Raw genomic sequence first — 20,740 nt, forward strand, 5'->3', positions numbered from 1 at the left:
GTAGATTGACACACAGACAGACGCAGAGACAGACATGTCATCTTTGTCTATACTCATCTGGGAGGACTCTTGTGGGAGGACTCCTTTCAGGAGGACTCAGTGGGAGGACTCGGCACTTTAAAAATGTAATTTTGTTGATCTTCCATGGCTCAGCTTCGTTTGTGTTCTTTATCTTGTTCCCGCCGCTTGGCTACATGCGTGCCCTGTGATGCAAGATGACTCAGTGCCACGATCAGCCGGCGTGGCCACCAGGTGTAACTGCAGTGCGTGCGTACATATGGAGGTGCTCTGTGACGCACAATGCCACAGCGCCACTTTGACTCAGCAGCCACCAAGTGTAACTACGTGAAAAACGCAAAACTGACAATAACTCAGGAACAATAGGAGATACCCAAAAACAAATATGCCCATGTCAAACCCAGTTGTAAGACCTTCTTGGTGAGGTATAAATCATGTCTCTACGTCAATCGGTTATTGAGATCCTTCTTGAAGTGCAGACAGACATTGTCGTTTTATTAGTATAGATTATAGTTTAAATCACTCTGTAGAGGTAGGTTCTAAGTGTTTTTTTAGGGAAGGGTCAGCCAATGAATGGATGTTATTTTTTGTAATATGTTTGAGCTTCCTAAAATAGCTATTTTTGCAGGAGGTTGATGGTTTGTTCACCAAGCCATTTCTGAATAGTCCTAATAAATCTCCCAGTTGCACCAATTATTATAGAAACTATGTCTGTTTTACATTGCCACATATATCCGTATTCAATTTGTAGATCAATATATTTCCGATTCAATTTGTAGATTGATATACGTTAAACTCTCCAAGACGCTGCCCAGCATGAAGGCCGCTCTGTAAATGCAAATTGTTGTTATTTCCTGATTATCTCAAGTTCCTTATTTTTTATGTTGTAATCACTTGGGATAATACAATCAATAATACAATAATCAAATAGGTTGATTCTTTATGATAATATCTGGTCTGTTACAGCTGATTGTCCTGTCTCTATGTACGTATTATTATCAATGACAAGGGTAAGCATTATCAAGAGTAAAGTGATTAACCTGGAAGTTGGAAAAAAACATTATTTTTGTACAAGATCCATTCAGTTGGGTTAACTATGAAAATAAAGCAACAGTAAACAGAAAGCATGAAGAATAACAGTGACGTTCCAACTTAATGTCAAAGAGTCAAGACTACATTAACAGTGAGAGTCAAACCCCAGATTTAGAATACGGTTGGGATTATGATCTGGTAGCACTAATTGCTGAGGACACCAGGACTGGTTCCTCTCAGATTGTCAACTGTGCGAGCGGCACAGAGTGAAAAATAACTCAGTGGACCAGCAGTGAAGCTGGGGTGAAGGGCTCCTGTGGGCCGGTTATGTTAGTATCTGGGTGCGACTGATGTCATTGGCCTTCAAACACGCTGACAACAATAAAACTGAAAAACACACACAGTGTTTGCCCCGCATCCAACAATCTCAGTCCTGCTATCAGAGATAAGATGGGCACATTCCTACACGTACTCACTTCTTTTCTATTATTCTGGAGGAGAGAAATTCCACTTGGGCTTCTAGATGCTCAAAAAGTAAGGTTTTTTTTTAATTAGCATTTTAGAGTGTGCAAATTTCAGAAACTTCTTAACTTCAATCTTACTTCTGAAGCTCTGCAGGTTATTTAAAGGATTAATGATATCAGAGATATTATTAAAACTCTTGCATTTGATACAGTGATTTTAATATCCCCGAGACGTCTTAAAGCTTCACAGGATTTATTGTAAAGTGCAATTAATGACTGTGTATTTGTAGGCAAACGCAGTAGTCAGTTTGCACACAGCAATGTCCCACAAGCAGCCATGGAGTGAGTGATCAATTTTGGGGGTACTTATGGTTAGACACTGAGAAAGAGAAACTCCCATCTTTTTTCGAACAATGATGTTGGGGCAGAGTAGTGGGTGCGATGTTTTACATCTAACATTGATGTACTTGTTACAGACACTTGTGCTAAGCGCTCTTTCCCCAGCTCTTTTAATCCTTTAAATAACCTGGATGAGTGTAAAATGCATGAACAAAGGGTCGTGCGCAAAAATAGAATTTTCAGCATCTCCAAAAACTGCCTTCAGAAAAGTATCTCAGTAATCTGGAAAACAGCTAGAGTAGTGCTTAGCTCACTCGCCTTGCAAGTGAGAGGACCCAGGTTCGATTCCCGGGCAGGGCGAAACCTTCAGCAAGTTTCCTTACTCCACACGCCTGTTTACCTAGTCGATTGGCAGATCGCTTTCCGGGGGTAATAATCCCTCCCACAAAAAGTCCCTCAATCCACAACTGTTTGTGGGACACTGTTGTATGCAATTGGCTGCCATGTTTCACCCATAAAATACACATTCAATAATAATAATACAATAATCCTTGCATTTGATATAGAGTCTTATCATGCCTTCAACACGTCTCAAAGCGCTTCACAGAATATACTGTAAAGTGAATTGACTGTATGTTGTGGGCGAAACGTCGCAGCCAATTGTGCACAGCAGTGTCCCACAAACAGTCGTGGATTGAGTGGCCACATTTTTTTAAATTCAATCCACTTTATAATATATTCAGTGAAGTGCTTTGAGGTGTCTTAATGACATGATAAGGTCCTATATCAAATGCAAGTATTATTATATTATTATAATGCCCTAATCTAAAGGTCCACACCTGCAGACGTTAATTGAGGGTAAGATCTGGCTCAGTTGTGATGTCCCCATCCTCAAAAAGTCTGCAGGTTCTCAACATGGAGGCTTCTTCATAAAGCCAGGCTGGTTGGCTGAGGTTCCAGCAGGTGGTGGGGAAGGGGGAGAGGAGAGAACTGCAAAGAAAACTTCTCTCCAATTTTCTCCACTTCTCCTCCTCCTCTCCTGGACGATGATGTTTTTGAATTATTTTTCATTTATCTGTGCTTCTGGTCCACTGGCATCCTCTAGTTACTTATCTACCGGCATCTCCTCTCCCCCGTACACTGGCATTCATTTACGTGTGAGCTTTGCCAATAAGTGTCAGCGGGAGATTCGGAAGAACAAAGAGAAATCGAACTGCTGATCTCCTTGAGTTGAGAGCAAATCCATTTCGGACTAAATTCCGTCCACACCTCACACCAAGTTCAGCTGTTACAGTTATTGGCTCACCCTACGGCTAGCTCCACTCTGGCTCGAACACCCATCGACTGTTTTAACCCGAATCAAATATTAGTCTCTGCACATGATCAAAAACTACCACAAGTTCATTGTCTGGGTTCCCCGCCAAAAATCCTTCATTGAAAAGTCCCTTTTCTACAAAGTGCCGTCTGTTAGAAGATAACAAATCTCAAAAATTCTTTCTTTGAGGAGCCAGATAAATATTTCAATTGAACATTAAACACCAGGCAGTTAATCTCTCAAAGTGACCATATCAGCAACCGGATATATATTGTCACTTAGTTATTGCTTCTGTTTCAATGGCTGTGGGCCAGTTCATTTTTCCGCACAGATAGCGGGGTTTCTCCTAAATCTGTTGTTTAGTCTTCCCTAGTCATGCAGAATGACTACCAAGGTTACCGTTATCACTACAGTGACTCACTGAACCTGGATAACCCTCATGTGCCTGGGTGCTCTGTACTATTCACTGTGCCCATGGGTTGCACATAAGGTTACACTGACATTTAGCACGTTAATCTAAAGGCACGAGTGCTTTCAGCATACATATACAACCATGTACGACACAGTGTCAGGCTATTCCTACCATGTTGTCGTGCCGGGATTTACTTCTTCAAGAAGCTGAAACTAAACTATAATAATAATCCTTGCATTTCATATCGCGTCTTATCACGTCCTCGAGACATCTCAAAAGTGCTTCACAGGATTTGCTATAAAGTGGATTTGACTGTGTATTTTATGGATGACAAACAATGATCTGGAGTCCGAATTAGTACGTCCAGCGCCTGGAATCCACCTTGATTGGCCTGCAGAGAGCCAAGCAGCTACTGCTCAAACTCCACACCTCCAATTGATGGAACCATCGCTCAATGAGAAGAGGTGTGCCTGAGCTGCGGACAGGAAGACAGTTGCGATGCTCTCGCGCATTTCATGCTGAGATGCGTTGCCCACCGGGAAGCTTACAGGAAGTTCCTTGGGCTCAAACCTGCGATTGTCGGACATCCAACTTGTGACTATCCTTCTTGATGGTGGTGGGAGAGGAGGTCTCCTTAGGGCTGAACTGGCTCCAAGGTGACATGCCTGGTAATGGAATGTTGGAATCAAATCAGCCTTCGGTGGCTGTCTTGGTAATCCCGTTCCTGAGCCAGGCAGGTCCACAGTATTGCAGGGCACTGCTGATGGATGGCAGGACAGCCAGCCTGGTCCTAGGCAGGACCTGGAAGGGTAGACCAGTCACTGGGCGCAGGGAATCCTCCAATTCAACTCCTGTTAATCCTGCAAGCCAAAGCCCTGATGGACTTGGTGGTCCTAACTGGACAAGCAGCGCGAAAGCTTGCCGGACAGCAATATCAATGATAAGCTATACAGTTTTAGCTGGTTAGACTCCAGCAGTACATTCTGGGGTCCCCAAGCCTTGGCTCTTGCCAACTTGCGCCAAATACCTAGGTGAGCAGGATGAATCTCCAGAGAATGCGCTTACCTAATTTCTGTAGTATTAGGAAAACTGACAGAACAGAAAAATACCAGAGAATCCACCTTGATTGACCTGCAGATCACAGCTGCTGCTCAAGCTCCGCACCTCGAATTGGTGGAAGCATCACTTCTGCTTACCTAATTCCTGTGGTGTTAGGAAAACTGAGAGAACAGAAAAAAAACACGCAGACCTCTGGCTAGTCCCTGTATCTTTGCTGATGCTGCAGTTTATTGAAGTTGAAATCTTTCTTGTAGTTGATATCTTTATGTGCCAGTCTGTATATTGTATACTCAAGGGTTCTGGGAGGCTACCCTGTGTGACGGGGCTACATAAATGCAAGTTGTTGTTGTTGAATTTGCTTCTGCTGATTCCTGTTTCCATTGTGCCAGGGGACACAGGGGATGTGAAGTTCCATTCCCAAACAGCCAAGTAAGGCAAACCTTTACCTAAAGTCTCTGCCACTTATTTATTACACTGTAATCTGGACTTGTCGGCAAGCCAATGTTAGACCGGGTTAGGATAGCCACATAGAGATGAAAACACAGACTGAGTTTGCTGATCCACAGCTCGGCACACGTTCCCAATCAATCCACAACTCACCAAACACATCACACTGTTCTCCAAGAGAATCCCAGTCTTAAAACAAGCAATAAATAATCTTTTGCAAGGAGCTGTTAATGCGTGAAGGATTACCCTCTGACCATGTGATCCGGTCTATGGGGAGATTAGGCAGCAGGAGTGGCGATATGGTCCACAGCAGTAACTGGTGAGCACATTCTGCACCGATCTGAATTCCTGCCGTTAATTCCTCATTTGGTGGTAAATTTACGAACTGAGGGATGAGGAGCTGCGCTTTGCGGAAAATTCAGTCAGACCTGTATTCCATCTTTACTGTAACCTTACGCTATAATCTTGTGTCCTTTCCTTTGTGCTGGACTGAGAGGTAGCCTGGGGTCAGGCCTGACAAACTTTGATCTATAGCATTAAGACACACTGAATTTATGAGTCCCTTCAGATTTCAGTTTGAAAAGTAGGATTATGGAACCAGCAGTTCATTTGAGCTCCTCAGTCCTTAGGAACAACAACAACTAATTACACTTGTATAGCACCCTTCATGTTGGAAAGATGTCCCACGGTGCTGAACAGTAAGGGTTTTTTCGACCCGAGCTGGGAGTTGGAGTCACGAGGGGTGGAGGGCAGGTGGGGTGGGTGTAGGAGGATGGCCGAAGGCATGGTAGAAGAGGAATGTCTTTAGACAGGACTTGAAGGAGGCAAGAAAGGGGGTAGGGCAGAGGGATTTCAGGATAGAGTTCCAGAGTGTGGGGGCAGATGCTGAATGCCCAACTGCCAGTAGTCGGGTGGGAAATGCAGGGCACCTGAAGCAGGCCGGTGTCCGCCGAGTGGAGGGAGCGGACAGGTTGATATGGGGTTAAGAGGTCAGAGAAGTAAGGGGGAGCATGAATGTGGGGTTTGAAGACAGCACAACTGAGCCCTCAAACCCATAAAAATGCTACTACCTCAAACTGCTCTAACACACACATGTACACACTCACACACATATCTTAACTGTCTCACATCTGTCCACACAGTATGTTGCTAATTCTTACATTTGATACAGCGCCTCTCACATTGGGAAAACGTCTCAAAGCACTTTGCAGGGTTTGTTGTAAAGTGTGGTGACTCTATATTTTGTAAGCAAACGCAGGAGTTAATTTTCCAGTCGCCAATGTTCTACAAAGAGCCATGAAGTGAAATGACCATTGCTTTCTGGGGGATTGTCGGCTAGGATAGTAATTATAGAAATTGAAGCAGATGCGGCATGCCTATTGCAGTTTGATTTCCAGTTACGTTGGTCATTCATTTTTGCTTTTACTGGGACATTGCTGTGTGTAAACAGTCTGGTGCATTCGCCCACAAATACACAGTCAATACACCTGACAGCATTTTGCTGTGAAGCGCTGAGGAATTTTGTGCAAGGTTTATTACAATAAATTCTTTCTTTCTCAGTTTTGAACTTTTACCCTCATACACCCTGTTTGAGGCAGGAATGTGAACCTCATTATTGAGAAGGAGTTTCTCCCAGCCTCTTGTCCACCGGGACCAATAGTTTGTTCATTAATCTAACAGCCGCTGCTTTGCAAATAGGACTGCAAAAAGTCACTGCAGATAACAGCACAAAAAAACAATGACTAGAGAAGTTAGTTAGCAAACAACCAAACAGAGTTTGTGTGTGAAAATGGTTAGGATATGGATTGCCCTGCTGGCAACAGAGGTTGAGGCAGAATTCACATTCGCCTTCAAAGGGGAACAAGACAAATTCGTAAAAAGCAATCAACTACAGGAGTATAGGCAGGGAAGAGGGACTGAAATGATTGCTCTTTAAAAGAGCTGGCACAGCCACGATGGGCTGAATAGCCTTCTTTTGTGCCATAAATAACTGTGGTTCTAAACTCTTTGGCCTCCTGGAAAGAAATGAGGGGCAGGGAATCCTCCCACTCAGCTCCTGTTAACCCCACAAGCCAAAGCAGGTAGAGTGGTTCTAGCTGGACAAGCAGTGGGAAAGCTTGCCAGACAGTGATATCATTGGCAAGCTATCCTGGTTGGACTCGAGCAGTACCCCAATGCACACTCTTGAGGTCCCAAAGCCTTGGCTTCTGTCAACCTGCGCCAAATACTTTCTGGATGCACCCCTCCCAGGGAGAGATTGTGCAATCCATTCCAACTATCTATCTCTGGGATTTCCATGTGTAGGTGACATGCATGGAATATTTAGTTTGGTTTGGATACTCTTAAGCTTAGTGATGGGTTTACACATGTTTCAGCCCCCCGGCTGACCAAAAAGAGAGAAACTTTTCCTCTGGTGGGGGAATCCAGAACAAGAGGATTAGAGCTAGGCCATTTAGGAGTGAAATCAGGAATTACTTTTTCCCACAAAGGGCAGTGGAAATCTGGAATTCTCTCCCCAAAAGGCTGTGGCTGCTGGATCAATTTAAATGTTCAAGGCTGAGGTCGATAGATTTTTGTTAGGTCAGAGTATCAAGGGATATGGACCAAAGGTGGGTAAATGGAGTTGAGGTACAGATCAGCCATGATCTAACAAAATGGTGGAATAGGCTCAAGGGATCGAATGGCCTACTCTTGTTCCTATGTTCCTTATCCGAATGATTCATCCGGTCAAGCCCGGACTTACGCCCAGCAAATACACGAATAAGGCAATGACTTACCCTGCTCTCAGCTTCTTGTTGCTCTGTGCTGATTTAGTTTCTCTTTCAAAGCTTGCCCTTCACACTGAGCTCCAGTCTCTTTGCTAGTTTCACAGCAGTTCAAGGTCACTTAGGGTCACACCCAATAGCCCTAATCCTAAACTACCTGTTGCAGGGGAACAAGATGGGAAGGGGGGAGTGGGATGGGAAAATTACTGGAGAGCTGAGAGTTAATGTCAAATAGCAAGGATTTGTGTGCCACTGCGTTCATCACATTCAAAAAGCCCAACAGTCGGCTCGTTGCAGTGGTTTGCAAGACGAAAACGGCACGCACACATAGTTTAAGTTTGATTTTTCTGTTCGTGAATTCCACTGTTATTTATCTATGACAAATATTTATGAATGACAGTTCCTAGAGTTTACGAGGAGGCTGCCATAGCAACAACTCCGAGATGTAATGTAATTATTCGCGAGTCTCACCTTCGGGAACCAATGTAAGCAGCGACCAGAATCATCAGGGAGAGTTTTTAAAGAGGGAATCCAGCCACCGACATCACTTTTTAAAAGACCCCAATGTTAAATGGTAATTGCACAGTGTAAGGTTACAGTAAACATGGGATACTGGTCTGACTGAATTTTCTGCAAAGGCACAAAGAGATTTTTGGTCATACCTCAGTTTGTAAATTTACCATCAAATGAGGAACTAAGAAGTACAGACCAAGAAGTTCCCAGGTTCAATCTCTAGTCCATTCTGATATTACTAATAATAGTTCTTAAATAATTCAAAGCCCTAACGGGTAGGGTGGTCCTAGCTGGGTAAGCAGCAGGAAAGCTTGCCAGACAATGCTACCGCAAGTTACGTACTTTTAGCTGGTTAGACTCCAGCAGTTACCCTAACGCACACTCAAGGGGTATTCAAGCCTTGGTTCTTGCCAACCTGAACCTAATACTTTCCGGAATTGGGTAAGCAGGATGCTTCCCTCCAGGGAGAGAGAGCACATTCCATTCCAACAATCTATCTCTGGAATTTCCATGTGTAGGTGGGAGGCACAGAATTCTCAGTTTCGTTTGGATACTCTTAAGCATGGTGATGGGTTTCCACCTGTGTTTGACACCCAACAATACTGGGGAGTGGGGTGTATCATTATTGGAGGTGTAATCCTCCGGATGAGATGTTAAACCAAGGTCTCGTCTGCCTGTTCAGATGGATGTTAAAGATTCCGGGGTGGTACTTGAAAAGAGAAGGGAGTTTCTCTCTCCCGGGATCCTGGCCAACAATTTTCTGGATAAATTTGGTAACTTACTCTATGGATGTGCTACTGCCTACAAAATTTGCGTTCACCTACAAAATACACAGTCAATCTACTTTAAGGAAAATCATGTGAAGTGCAATATCAAATGCAAAGATTATATTATTATTATTTAAATCCTGTAAAGCGTTTGAGACGTCCTTCTGATGTGATAAGGCACTATTAGTAATTTATCCACTATATCGATTCCCAGATCGAAGCCAAGCCCAAGTGCTGAGAGCAGAAGATTGCACTAGTCTGATTCGAGTCCTACCTAATAAAGCCTTAATTTTATCTCCTCAAATGGTTTCTCATCCCGGCCAATCACCTGTGGTGAACCCCAATGCTGCATCCTTGGCCCCTCCTCTTCCTCATCTATATGCTCCCTCATAGTGATGTCATCCGCGGACATGGGGTAAACTTCCACATATATACAGATGACACACAAATCTACTTTTCCTCCAGCTGTGACTCCAGATCTGCCGATGTTCTCTCAGCTAGTCTGGCAGACATCAGGTCCCGTATGAACGAAAACTTCTTACAATTAAATGTTGACAAGATGGAAGCCGAACTCATTGGCTCCTGTCAATGTCTTCTATCTTGTGGCTCTGACCTCCTCAACCTCACCAGCCTATCTTTCAGACTTCCTGAACCAGTGCATGACCTAGTGTCAGATTCAACCCACAGCTGTCCTTCCTTCCCCACATCCAGTCCCTGACCAGGACTGCCTTCCTCCACCTCCGCCATATTGCCCGCCTCTGACTGTACCTTACCCCAGATTCAGCCGAAAAACTCATCCATGCGTTTGTCAGCTCCTGTTCTCAAATGCCATCTTTTCCGGTCTCCCCAGTTCCATCATGCACAGGATCCAGCTGATCCAAAACTCTGCTGCCAGCATACTCATCTTTACTAAACGCTGTACCCCCATCCTATCAGTTCTAGCCAGGCTCCACTGGCTCCTTATCGCCAAATGGATCAATTTCAAGATCCTCATTCGTTTTCAAATACCTAATTCCTTGGCACCTCCTTAACTTTCCAACCTGCTTACCCCCCAACTCACAACTCGCTGCCTCCGCTTGACTGGCTCCGGCCAGTTTCAGATCAAATAAAGGAACTAAGACGCACCTCATCAGAGATGGCGTAATCTGATGTGAGACCCACATTTCAATGATAGCATTCAAATCGATTCTAATAGTCATGTGTCAGTGACTAGAGGGCATCAACCAAAGGCAGTTAGCAAACAAGCAAATGGGGAGGTTAGGAGAATGTTTTTACAGAGTGGATGAGATTTGGAATGCCCTGTCGGGAGCGGTGATTGAGGCAGAATCCATATTACAATAACAACTTGGCAGATATATAGCGCCCTTCATGTGGGACCGCGCTTATTATTGGCAGAGCCTGACGCCGAACCAGGGGAAGGGAGGAGGTGATTGTAAGCACGGTCGAAGAGTAAACTCTTTGGTCGTGATCAAAAGAGGGGAAGGAAGGGCAAGGAGAGGGATTGAGGGAGAGCATTCCAAAGCTCGGGCTTAGTGTCTGAAAGCACGGCGGCCAATGGTGGAGTGAAGGGGAGGAGGGACGAGCAGGAGACCGGAGCCAGCCAAGTGGAGGCAGCGGGTAGTTGGCTGGGGAGAAAGCAGCTCAGAAAGGTAAGGAGGTGCCAGGGTATGAAGTGATATCAGCCTTCAAAACGAAATAGAATGCAGATAAATTACCTGAGCTGTGCTAGAAATTTCTATGGTGCTACTACAGTGAACATTTGTAGGGCATCATAAGAAGATAAGGGCACATTAGAGACCACAGAGCAAGCAATTTCATTCACGTCTGCCAATTGTCTTCCACTCTTCAATTAATTTGACTTTTTTTTCAACCACCCTTTCCTGTCTCCTCTGGGCAATTTCCCCCTGAAGATGACAGCTCATAGAGTTCCAAGCGCAATTCCATTGTCCCACTTATATATTGTACTCATGCATGAGAGAATGCCTTCAGGAAAAACTGGAGGATATCTATAACTGGAGTCCTGTAGCATAGTGGTTTGAGCACTTGCCTTGCAAGCGAGAGGACCCGGGTTTGATTCCCAGGCGGGCAAAACGTTAGGTAAATTTCCTTACTCCACATGCCTCTGTTTACCTAGAAGTAGCAACTCAGTTGTTAATTGATTGAAGGATCGCTTTCTGAATTTCCCTCCAAAATTTTTTTTATTTGATCACTCAATCCACAACTGTTTGTGGAACACTGCGGTGCGCAATTGGCTGCCGCATTTCGCCCACAAAATACAGTCAATCCACATTACAATATATCCTGGGAAGAGCTTTGAGACATTTCAACGACGTGACAAAGGTGCTACATCAAATGCAAGGATTATTATTAATATTATAACTACAAAGACATGGTGGGGAGAGAGTGAAGCAGAAATAACCCTGACTTGAAACACAATGAAGGAGGCTTGCTCAATCCATTTGGGACAGCCCCAGCACAATTTTCCTCTTGAAACCTCTTTGGTTCAATTCCCAGCATAAGGGAAGACAAACTGAGAGCAAGAGACAGAGACAGTCTCCCTCATCTGCCTCCAAATCTGTCGAGTTTCACAAAAGGTTGGTAGCTGATACCCTGAAATCTCAAGGTTAAGCTAACAGGGCGAGGGTGACCTACTTAACAGGGCTGGTGGATTGGGGGGGAGTGGGGGGGAGCCTGGGATAACAGTATCAGTTAGGCCTGAAGCTTGCGGCTTTGCTTTGTGTGTGAATGTGCTATAAGTCATTTACACTTCCAGCATGGGACTTTATCTATTGTCCTCTCTCTCTCTCTCTTTACACCCCTCCCTCTCCTTTGGAGGAGGAGGGAGGTAGGGCTGTGGTTTAGTATTTCCTCCCCGTGGTCTGTGCTGGGTTTCAACTGTGGCTGAGTGAAGGCTTCAGTGAATAATGTTAAACGATCAGCGTCTCTCTCTCTCTCTCTCTCTCTCTTCCCTTTTCTCTCACTTGGTACAGTCCGGTTCTTTTATCTGTAACCTGCGCTTGGGGCTGGGAGCTGTCGCCTGTGAATCAATCACAAAGAGTATGAGAGCAGGGCCGCTCGGTTTGTTTTATTAATAAAAGTAGCCGAGAAAGGCTTATGGCCAGCACCCACTGCACACTGCCCATCGGATGATTTCAATCTGACTTGTTCCGTGGTTCTTTCGAAAAGGATTTTCAAAATTGGCAAAATTTGGCAAAAAAGGGGGAGATAACCATTGGGAAAAAGAATTGATTATAATATTTAGGATTTCATTAGGTGTTGCGATTTCAAACTTAAAACATAAGGGATGTGAGATACTGGGAAAAATAAAAGCCTTTATTAAAGGCCCAAAATGAGAGATGACAGAAAATGTTCAACACCACTTTTTCTCTCTCTCTCTCTCTCTCCCTCTGTCTCGCTCTCCTCTCTCACCCTCCTCCCTCTCCCAGCACAGTAAAAGCACCAACAAAACAAGAAGCATTCATGTTCCAGAGACGGAGAGACGCAAATGAATTCATAATGCCAAGTCTTGTTTAACTCTGCGCCTTCATCTGCTTTTTATAAGAGCGTCGGGCTGGCCTGTACCTTGCCAGGCAGCAATAAACACACATTAGGGATGATTAATGAGGGGCCTGATGAGGGTTGGCATTTCATTTCATTCCACTTCCTTCAAGAACAGAGGGACCCTTGCCAAGCTCTGTCCGCTCTGCCTGCTCACGTGACCCCTAATGCCTCTGGGAATCATTTCTGCAAATACAGCTGAATAGCAGTTAAACCTCGCCTTGAGGGGGTATATCAGTTAACGCGCAGCTGTTGTTGTTGATAACACCTCCGGGGGCCCCAAGCCGAGTGCTGACTTTAGTCTCAGTTGCAGCCGTGTTTCTTTTTACCCTTTTTCCTCTTTTGTTTTTCTGCCTTTTCTGAATTCCCGTGTTTTTTTTGGGTTGACAAATGGATCGCTACGATCCCAAAGTTGCTGCCGAGGACGATTTGAGAGCTTTGGCGACCTCTTTGTCTCCAGTTTCCACCTCGCTCAAACGGGAGAAGGAGCCTGATCTGGACAACAAAGAGAGCTGCTTGCTGACAAAGGAAGAGGGCAAGGTCCGGTCTGGCAAGCACGTTGCAGAGAAGAGGCTTGTGTTGGCGGCTCCGCAACAAGACAGCGGGACTCCCTACAACACCAAGAAAGCCACGGCATGGGGAGTCCGGGTGTGGGACGAGTGGGGCAAAACACGAAACGCTTATATCATGGAGGAGGGGGTGCAACGTAACGAGCTTTTTTTGTACGTACCAGAGCTCTGCTATGAGATCACCCACGATGAGCTGAACTTCTGGCTCTGCCGCTTCGTGTTGGAAGTGCGGCGCCAGGACGGCTCCGAGTACCCCCCCAACTCGCTGCGGCTTCTCTGCTGCTCCATTCTCCGCCACCTGCGGGAGAACTGCAAGCGCCGGGACATTGACTTCTTCAACAAGCTGAAGCCGGGCTTCGCTGAGTTCCGGGGCATGCTGGATGAGAGGATGAAGCAGCTGCAACGCCTGGGGATCGGGCTGGTGAGAAGCAAGCGCAGCCATACAGCGAGGCGGACGAGGAGAGGCTGTGGCGGGCGGTATTCCACCTGCGCGACGCCAAGAGCTACAGCTTTGCCGCCTACTTTTACGTCTGCAAGGTCTTTGCCCTCTGCGCAGCCAAGGATCACCACAAGCTGACTGTGGGCCAGTTCCAGTTCGGCTGTGACAGTATTGGGGAGTATGTGGAGTTCGCCGGACGGATCGGCAACCTGCAGGACGGCGGGCCTGAGCGGTGTGGGGCGGCGAGGACACGGCAGTACTCCGACTCTGCCAACCCACGCTGTGTGGTGTCACTCCTGCGGCGCTACCTCAGCATGATCCCACCCAAGGGCTCCTTCTACCGACGACCACTGCCCGGCAGCCTGCAGTTCTCGGAGCAGGCCATTGGCGTGCACACCCTGGAACGCTATTCCAAAGAGATCTGCGAGGCTGGTGGGATATCGGGGCATCACACGGGACACTCGGGAAGGGTAAGCCAACGGCTGGGATTTCCCAGATCACTTGTGTCACCCACCATACTGACGCCCAAAAGTGGAGTCCTGTGGTTAGCGTGGTTAGCGTGCTACCTCGCAAGTGAAAAGAACCAGGTTCGATTCTGGACCGGAGCAATAACTTAGGCATGTTTCTTTATTCCACAGCCTATGTTTACCTAGCAGTTAGTAGGACCTAATTTGAGCACAGTAACATCCCACAAACAGCCTTGAAATGAATGACCAATTTTTATTTTGGGGATTGTTGTCCAGGTTACCAGGATTCCCATAGCGTAGTGGTTAGCGTGCTCGACTTGCAAGCAAGAGGACCTGGGTTTGATTCCTGAGCGAAGTGAAACCTTAGGCAAGTTTCCTTATCCCACAAGTAAGGAATGGCTGGCACATTTCGCCCATAAAATATACAGAAAGAAATCACTCCAGGGGAGTGGGGGTGAATGACTGGGGAGACACAGAGCAGAGGGCTTACCCGCTAACACCACCCTCCCCATCCTCTCCATTCCATTGCTGTTTGTGGGTCATTGCTGTGTGCAACTGGCTGCTGCGTTTCGCCCACAAAATATACAGTGAATCCACTTTACAGTATATCCTGGGAAGCACTTTGAGGACATCTGAACGACGTGATAAAGCGCTATATCAAATGCAAGGATGATTATTATTATTCGGCAATTTGTTGATCACACAAACATGTGCATTCACACAGATCGTGAACTCACAAACACACACACATACATACAGTTGATAGTGGGGTGTGGGAGAATGATGGTGCCTCTTCCAGGATGGTTTCACAGTTTAAACACCTAGCATATAGAGCCTCCTGAGCTGCTCATAGAGCTGCTTCGATGGCGAGCTGGAGATCAGGGAGAGTTACGTACATACATAAGCACAGGGGCAGTTTATCTCTGTGGTTTTTGAGCTTTTCACTGTGCTGGAAAGCTCAATGCCTTTATGGGTTTAGAGTGACGTGTGACTTGTATTTGCGTTAAGAATTCACCTCTCTCAGTTAGCGCGCTCAACTCGCAAGCGAGAGGACCTGGGTTTGATTCCCGAGCGGGGTGTATTCCGTGTTTGTAGCTGTTTGCTAATCACTTAAGACGTAACCTTAAAACAGCGCCTGCTGCTTTAACCTGAACTGACTGGGGAGATAAACCCAGAGGCTCCCGGCTCCGTAAGCACATACACACTGGCCACCTTGTCTGAGTTAACCCCACATGGCCGGTCGATGAGCGGCCAGACACTCATTCTTGTTCCTAGTCTAGCAAAGGTTCCCTCCTGCAGGAAGGGATTGAGCCAGCAGCAAGACGCCAAGAGGCACAAGGGGCTTTGTTATACTGGGCTAAGGAGTGCCTGGGGCACCTATGACTGTGAAATGAATGATCTGCAGTTCAGGAAAACCCATGAGGCTGAACACCACACAGAGCTCCATTGGCACTTGTACATACACGGCAGTAGTTAATCCAGGGAGGGAACAACAAGGGCATATCACTGCCTATCTTGGCCATTGTTATGTGGATGGCCTGAGATCTGATAATGGAGTAGTTGTGTGGATGCTGGTGATTGTTTCTTGCTATTATTGTTAAGACATCATTTTGAGTTACTACATATACAGATTATATACTAAGAGAGTAACCACATAGACACATTGTGTACTGAGAGAGTAACCACATATACTCATTGTATACTGAGAGTAACCACATATACACATTGTATACTGAGAGTAACCACGTAGACACATTGTATATGAGAGAGTAACCACATATACACATTGTATACTGAGTAACCACATAGACACATTTTATACTGAGAGAGTAACCACATATACACATTGTATACTGAGAGAATAACCACATATACAATAACAACAACAACTTACATTTATACAGCGCCCTTCATGGAGCACTTGACAGTGACGGAGTCTGACCCCAAACCAAGAGGAGAGGGAGGGGAAGTTTACCATAAGCACTATCAAAAAGGAAGGTCTTTAGGCGGAATTTGAACGTGGGGAGGGAGGGGCAAGGCAGAAGATTGAGGGAGAGGGTTCCAGAGGGCCGTAGTATTTGAAGGCAGGGCCGCCGATGGTAGAGCGAAGGGGACAAGGGACAAACAGGAGGTCGGAACGAGTCGAGGCAGCGGGTGGGAGAGTAGGGGGTAAGCAAATCGGATAGGTAGGGAAGTGCGAGGGCATGAACGGATTTGAAAACGAGTAAGAGGATCTTTAAATTGATCCGTTCAGTAATTGGGAGCTCGTGGAGCCTGGCAAGGACTAGGGTGATGGGGGTATGGAGTTTTGTGCAGGTAAGCATCCGGGCAGTGGAGTTCTGAATTAGTTGTATTCTGTGTATTGTGGAGCTGGGGAGATCAGCGAGGAGGCCAATGGGTTAGTCCAGCCAGGAAGTGACAAAAGCGTGGACGAGGGTTTCAGCTGCTTTTGTTGTAAGGTATGGATGGAGACGGCAATGTGACAAAAGTGGAAAAAAGCGGTCCTGGTCAGTGTACAAATGTGGGGTAGAAATGAAAGCTGGGGATAAACCTGATGCATAAGTTATGCACTGGTTCAGTGAGTCTGAGGGAGAGCCCGGGGTGGTTGAGGAGTTCAGACACACAGGAGAGAAGATGTTGATGGGAGCCAGAGTATGGCTTCCAGTACTCTTTTATAATATACCAATTTTACACAGAAGGATCTCTACTCAAATAACTTCTAAGTAAACCAGAAACCAATCTTGTGATCTTGCGGCAGGTGGAACAAACCTATATGACATTTCGAACCAAAGACAATATAGCATTAATCTTCCACTTTAGGGCTCACTGCTGCACTTCAGCTGAGAAAGGTGTGAAGAACAGTCTAGCCCTAAATACAAAGAGCAGGCGCACTTGAATGGTGTGTGTGTGTGGACTAAGAATGACAACCTACCACTGTAAGCATGTGTAGTACTGGAGTTGATTAAGTCCTATCATTTCCCACAGATTGATTTAGTTAATTGCAGTAATTCCTGCCTGAATCTTGCGTGAATATCAATCCGTCTCTATGAAATGAAGCAGGCTAGCCAGTGTCAAAATAAATCCACAAATAAATAGCCCGCCTATTGGCATCCACATAAAGCAAGACCTCTGCAAGTCACTTCAAGGCTGTCAAGGGAGTTAAAACCGGTTAAAACTGTTTGCTATTGTGAATGCTGTTGTGTAATGACTGTTCTTGTAAGCAAAAGCATTAGCCGTTTTACTCCCCACAAAGTACAACAACAAATCAAGAGGTGAATAAACAATTAATCAATGGGATTGCTGACCAGGACTTCAGGACAAACTCCCTTCTCTTTTCAGGGGCTCTTTAGTGTGCAATTTAAGACAGGGGGACTCCCCTTGATTTAATATCTCACGTGAAAGATGGATCTAAGACAGTAGTGGCTACACTTTAAGGACGGCCAATCAAATACATGTTTCTTTGTTGAATTTAATCTTTCTTCATTTATGGCCGAGCCATGGGTAGCTACTGGAAACAAGGTATTAATTTGGCACGCACTCGCCAGGACTGGGGTGGGGATTCGGCGGGCCACTTCTTGACCCCACTCCCTGGCCACGGTTGGTGAACACTGATCTAAGTGTTCAGGGTTTGCATAGTGTTGTGCATAGGTTAGTGGTTAGTTCGCTCACCTTGCAAGCGAGAGGACCCGGGTTCAAATCCCAGGCAGGGTGAAACCTTAGGCAAGTTTCCTTACTCCACACGTCTCTGTTTACCTAGCAGTAAGTAGGAACCAGTTGTTAGTTGATTGGCAGATCGCTTTCTGTGGGTAATAATTCCTCAAAACACAACTGTTTGTGGGGCCCTACTGTGAGTTTCACCCACAAAATAAACAGTCAATTCACTTTACAGTGTATACATGTGAAGCACTTTGAGACATCTCAATGACGTGATAAGCACTATATCAAATGCAAGCATTATTATTATATTATTATTAACTATTGTTTATTTCCATGTGTGTTGTATGTGTGCATTCATGTATGTCCATGGTTGCACGTGTTGCGTGTATCTGCATGTATGTGCGTGTGTAGGTCAGCAGTGCAACTACGCTGTATAATCGAGGCTTCGATGAGCAGACGATCAAAGAGCGGACAGGGCCTTGCGGCAGCGGGGCAAAGGGTTACAAGAGAACGTCTCCCACCCAGATCAAAGCCATGTCAGACTGCCTACAGCCTCCAAATCCACTGAAGAAGATCTCAACCTGCTCGCCTGCCCCATCCACCTCGTCCGAAGATCAGAGATCCGAAGATCAGGACGAAGGCCCGAGCAACATCATCATCATCTCAGAGGATGGGATTGACCACGAGCACCCCAACCCTGCCACCACCATTTTCAGCCGCCCCGAGGTGCTGATCACAGAACAAGATGGCGTGCTGAAGATCGAAATGCCCACACGGACTCCCCCGGCCTTGCTCCTGCAGTCTCCCAGCCAAACCATCACAAAGTTAAAAATAGTCAAAGGCGATGTCGTTCTAGAGTTGAATCTGTAAGCACCTCTGGCAGCGCAATACTGCTTCTATAGTTGTATGGCTCAGAGCTACTGTGCCAGCAGTGGTGTTTGATCAGTACAAGACACGCTGTCTCCAGCAGGGTACGTGCTGCCAAGTTTGAAATGGCATGGAGTCCGAAGGTTCAGTCCCTTTTCCCAAAAGCAAGCCATCAATCGCTCTGCTCAGTTCCCCCATTGCATTGCGATCTGTGCTGTCCACCAACCAACAAAACATCAATGGGCTCTCCTTATACTCACTGTCCCTCTTTAGAATTCCACCACTGACCAGCACACTGGACGCCTGCTACTTAATTAATATAGTCATTGTATAAAATCCGGTTACACGTTCCCTGGTTCCTGTTTTTTTAGTTCATGAATGGTTCAGCTTTATTTTCAGAACCAGTCACATTACAATTTGGGGACAAGGAGTGGTAGGGGTGGGTTGGTAGGAGTTTAGGATAGAAGAAAGAACTTGATTCTCCCACCATAATGAGGTGGTGCGGACATGGTTCAAGGCAGGAAGGGAGACAGCACAAGCTTGGCAGTGCACAGAGGCCACTGGAGCATCACTGCTGTACCCCCCAACAGTGCTGAGCCTATTTGTGATTAAAATAAATGGAATCCGCTGGGAGGAGCGATTCTAAAACTAAACCTGTCTCCTACCGTTCTGTTTCCTTCTCCTTCAAATGTGCATCAAACTCAGAAAATCTGAAACACATTCACTTCTCCACAAGAAATTAGTCTAAAGCACTGAAATCTTTCCTTAATAGTCCCGCAGCATCCTGTAGCATAGTGGTTAGCAAACAAGAGAACCGGGTTCGATTCCCGTGCAGGGAGAAGCCTTAGCCAAGTTTCCGTACTCCATACGCCTATTTACCTAGCAGTAAGTACTAACCCGGTTGTTATTCGATTGGCAGATCATTTTCCAGGGGTAATAATTAAAAAAAAATTATTTGATCACTCATTCCACGACGGTTCGCGGGACACTGCTGTGTGCAATTTATATTCTGTGAAATGCTTTGAGATGTTATTTCAAATGCAAGGATTATTATAATTATTATAGTCTGGCCTGAGCCCTGACAGTGAATTGGGGGCTGTTGGAACAAACCCAGAAGAACAATTTGCCAGCATAACTTCAAACGCCTGCTCTCTTCCTGGCCTCCGCATCAGTGTTGAAATCAAACCATGCTGGGTGGTAACTAGCTCCATCTCTCTTAGTCACTGTGCAGCTCCCCATCTCTCTCAGTCCTCCTTTACTCTTACAACCAACAGAATATTACAAGTCAAGTCAGAAAACAGGTGTATCATCAGCAACAATAACTTGCATTTATATAGCGCCCTTCATGCAGGTTAGTGTCCCGAAGCGCTTGAGTCAGAGGGTTGTGTCAGCCTGGCTCAGTCAGTAATACTCTCGTCTCTGAGGCAGAGGGATGTGGGTTAAAACCCCATGCCGTTACTTGAAATCACATAGGTGACACTCCAATGAGTGCTGGAGGTGCGCTGCATTGTCCGAGGTGCCGTCCTTCGGATGAGACATTAAACCAAGGTCCTGTCTGCCTGTCAAGATGGACGTTAAAGATCCCATGGCAGTATTTGAAAAGAGAAGGGAGTTTCTCCTGGTGTCCTGGCCAACAATCCTCCAAATAAAATTGGTTATTCACTCAATGGCTGTTTGTGGGACGTTGCTATTGTAAATTAGCTGCTGTGTTCGCTCACAAAATACAGCCACCACACTACATTATATCTCGACGTGAAAGGCACTACACAAATGTAATTTTGTATTGTATTGTATAATGTGAAGCGCTTTGAGACATATCGACGATTTGATAAGGTGCTGTATCAAATGTAAGGATTCTGATATTATAAAGTCAAAGTGTTTCCAAAACCTGTGGGATGGAGGGCTGGGAAAGGGAAACAATAACAACAACTTGCACTGATACAGTTCAACATTCAAAGCCCTCCACTGGCTTCGCTTCCCCCTACCTCTGCGACCTCCTAACCCCCGTACCATCCTGCCTTTTCCTTCCGCTCAGCGGGATCCAGCCTGCTT

At 45.8% G+C, this 20,740-nt stretch overlaps 2 protein-coding genes across 2 annotated transcripts in view; one reads left to right on the forward strand and one right to left on the reverse strand.

Annotated features, from left to right (window-relative positions):
• The window catches only part of bmpr2b (bone morphogenetic protein receptor, type II b (serine/threonine kinase)), a 168,971-nt gene that overhangs the window by 50,213 nt on the left and 98,018 nt on the right, over positions 1 to 20,740 (reverse strand). The gene's annotated exons all lie outside the window — the stretch shown is intronic.
• LOC103189998 lies at positions 14,012 to 19,492 on the forward strand. The gene is made up of 2 exons (XM_007910599.2): positions 14,012 to 14,167; positions 18,233 to 19,492. The coding sequence occupies exons 1-2, from the start codon at positions 14,012 to 14,014 to the stop codon at positions 18,689 to 18,691; spliced, it is 615 nt and encodes a 204-aa protein (XP_007908790.2). The 3' UTR covers positions 18,692 to 19,492.

This window comes from Callorhinchus milii, unplaced genomic scaffold (genome assembly GCF_018977255.1).
Source record: "Callorhinchus milii isolate IMCB2004 unplaced genomic scaffold, IMCB_Cmil_1.0 Scaffold6, whole genome shotgun sequence".
Classification (NCBI taxonomy): Eukaryota; Metazoa; Chordata; class Chondrichthyes; order Chimaeriformes; family Callorhinchidae; genus Callorhinchus; species Callorhinchus milii.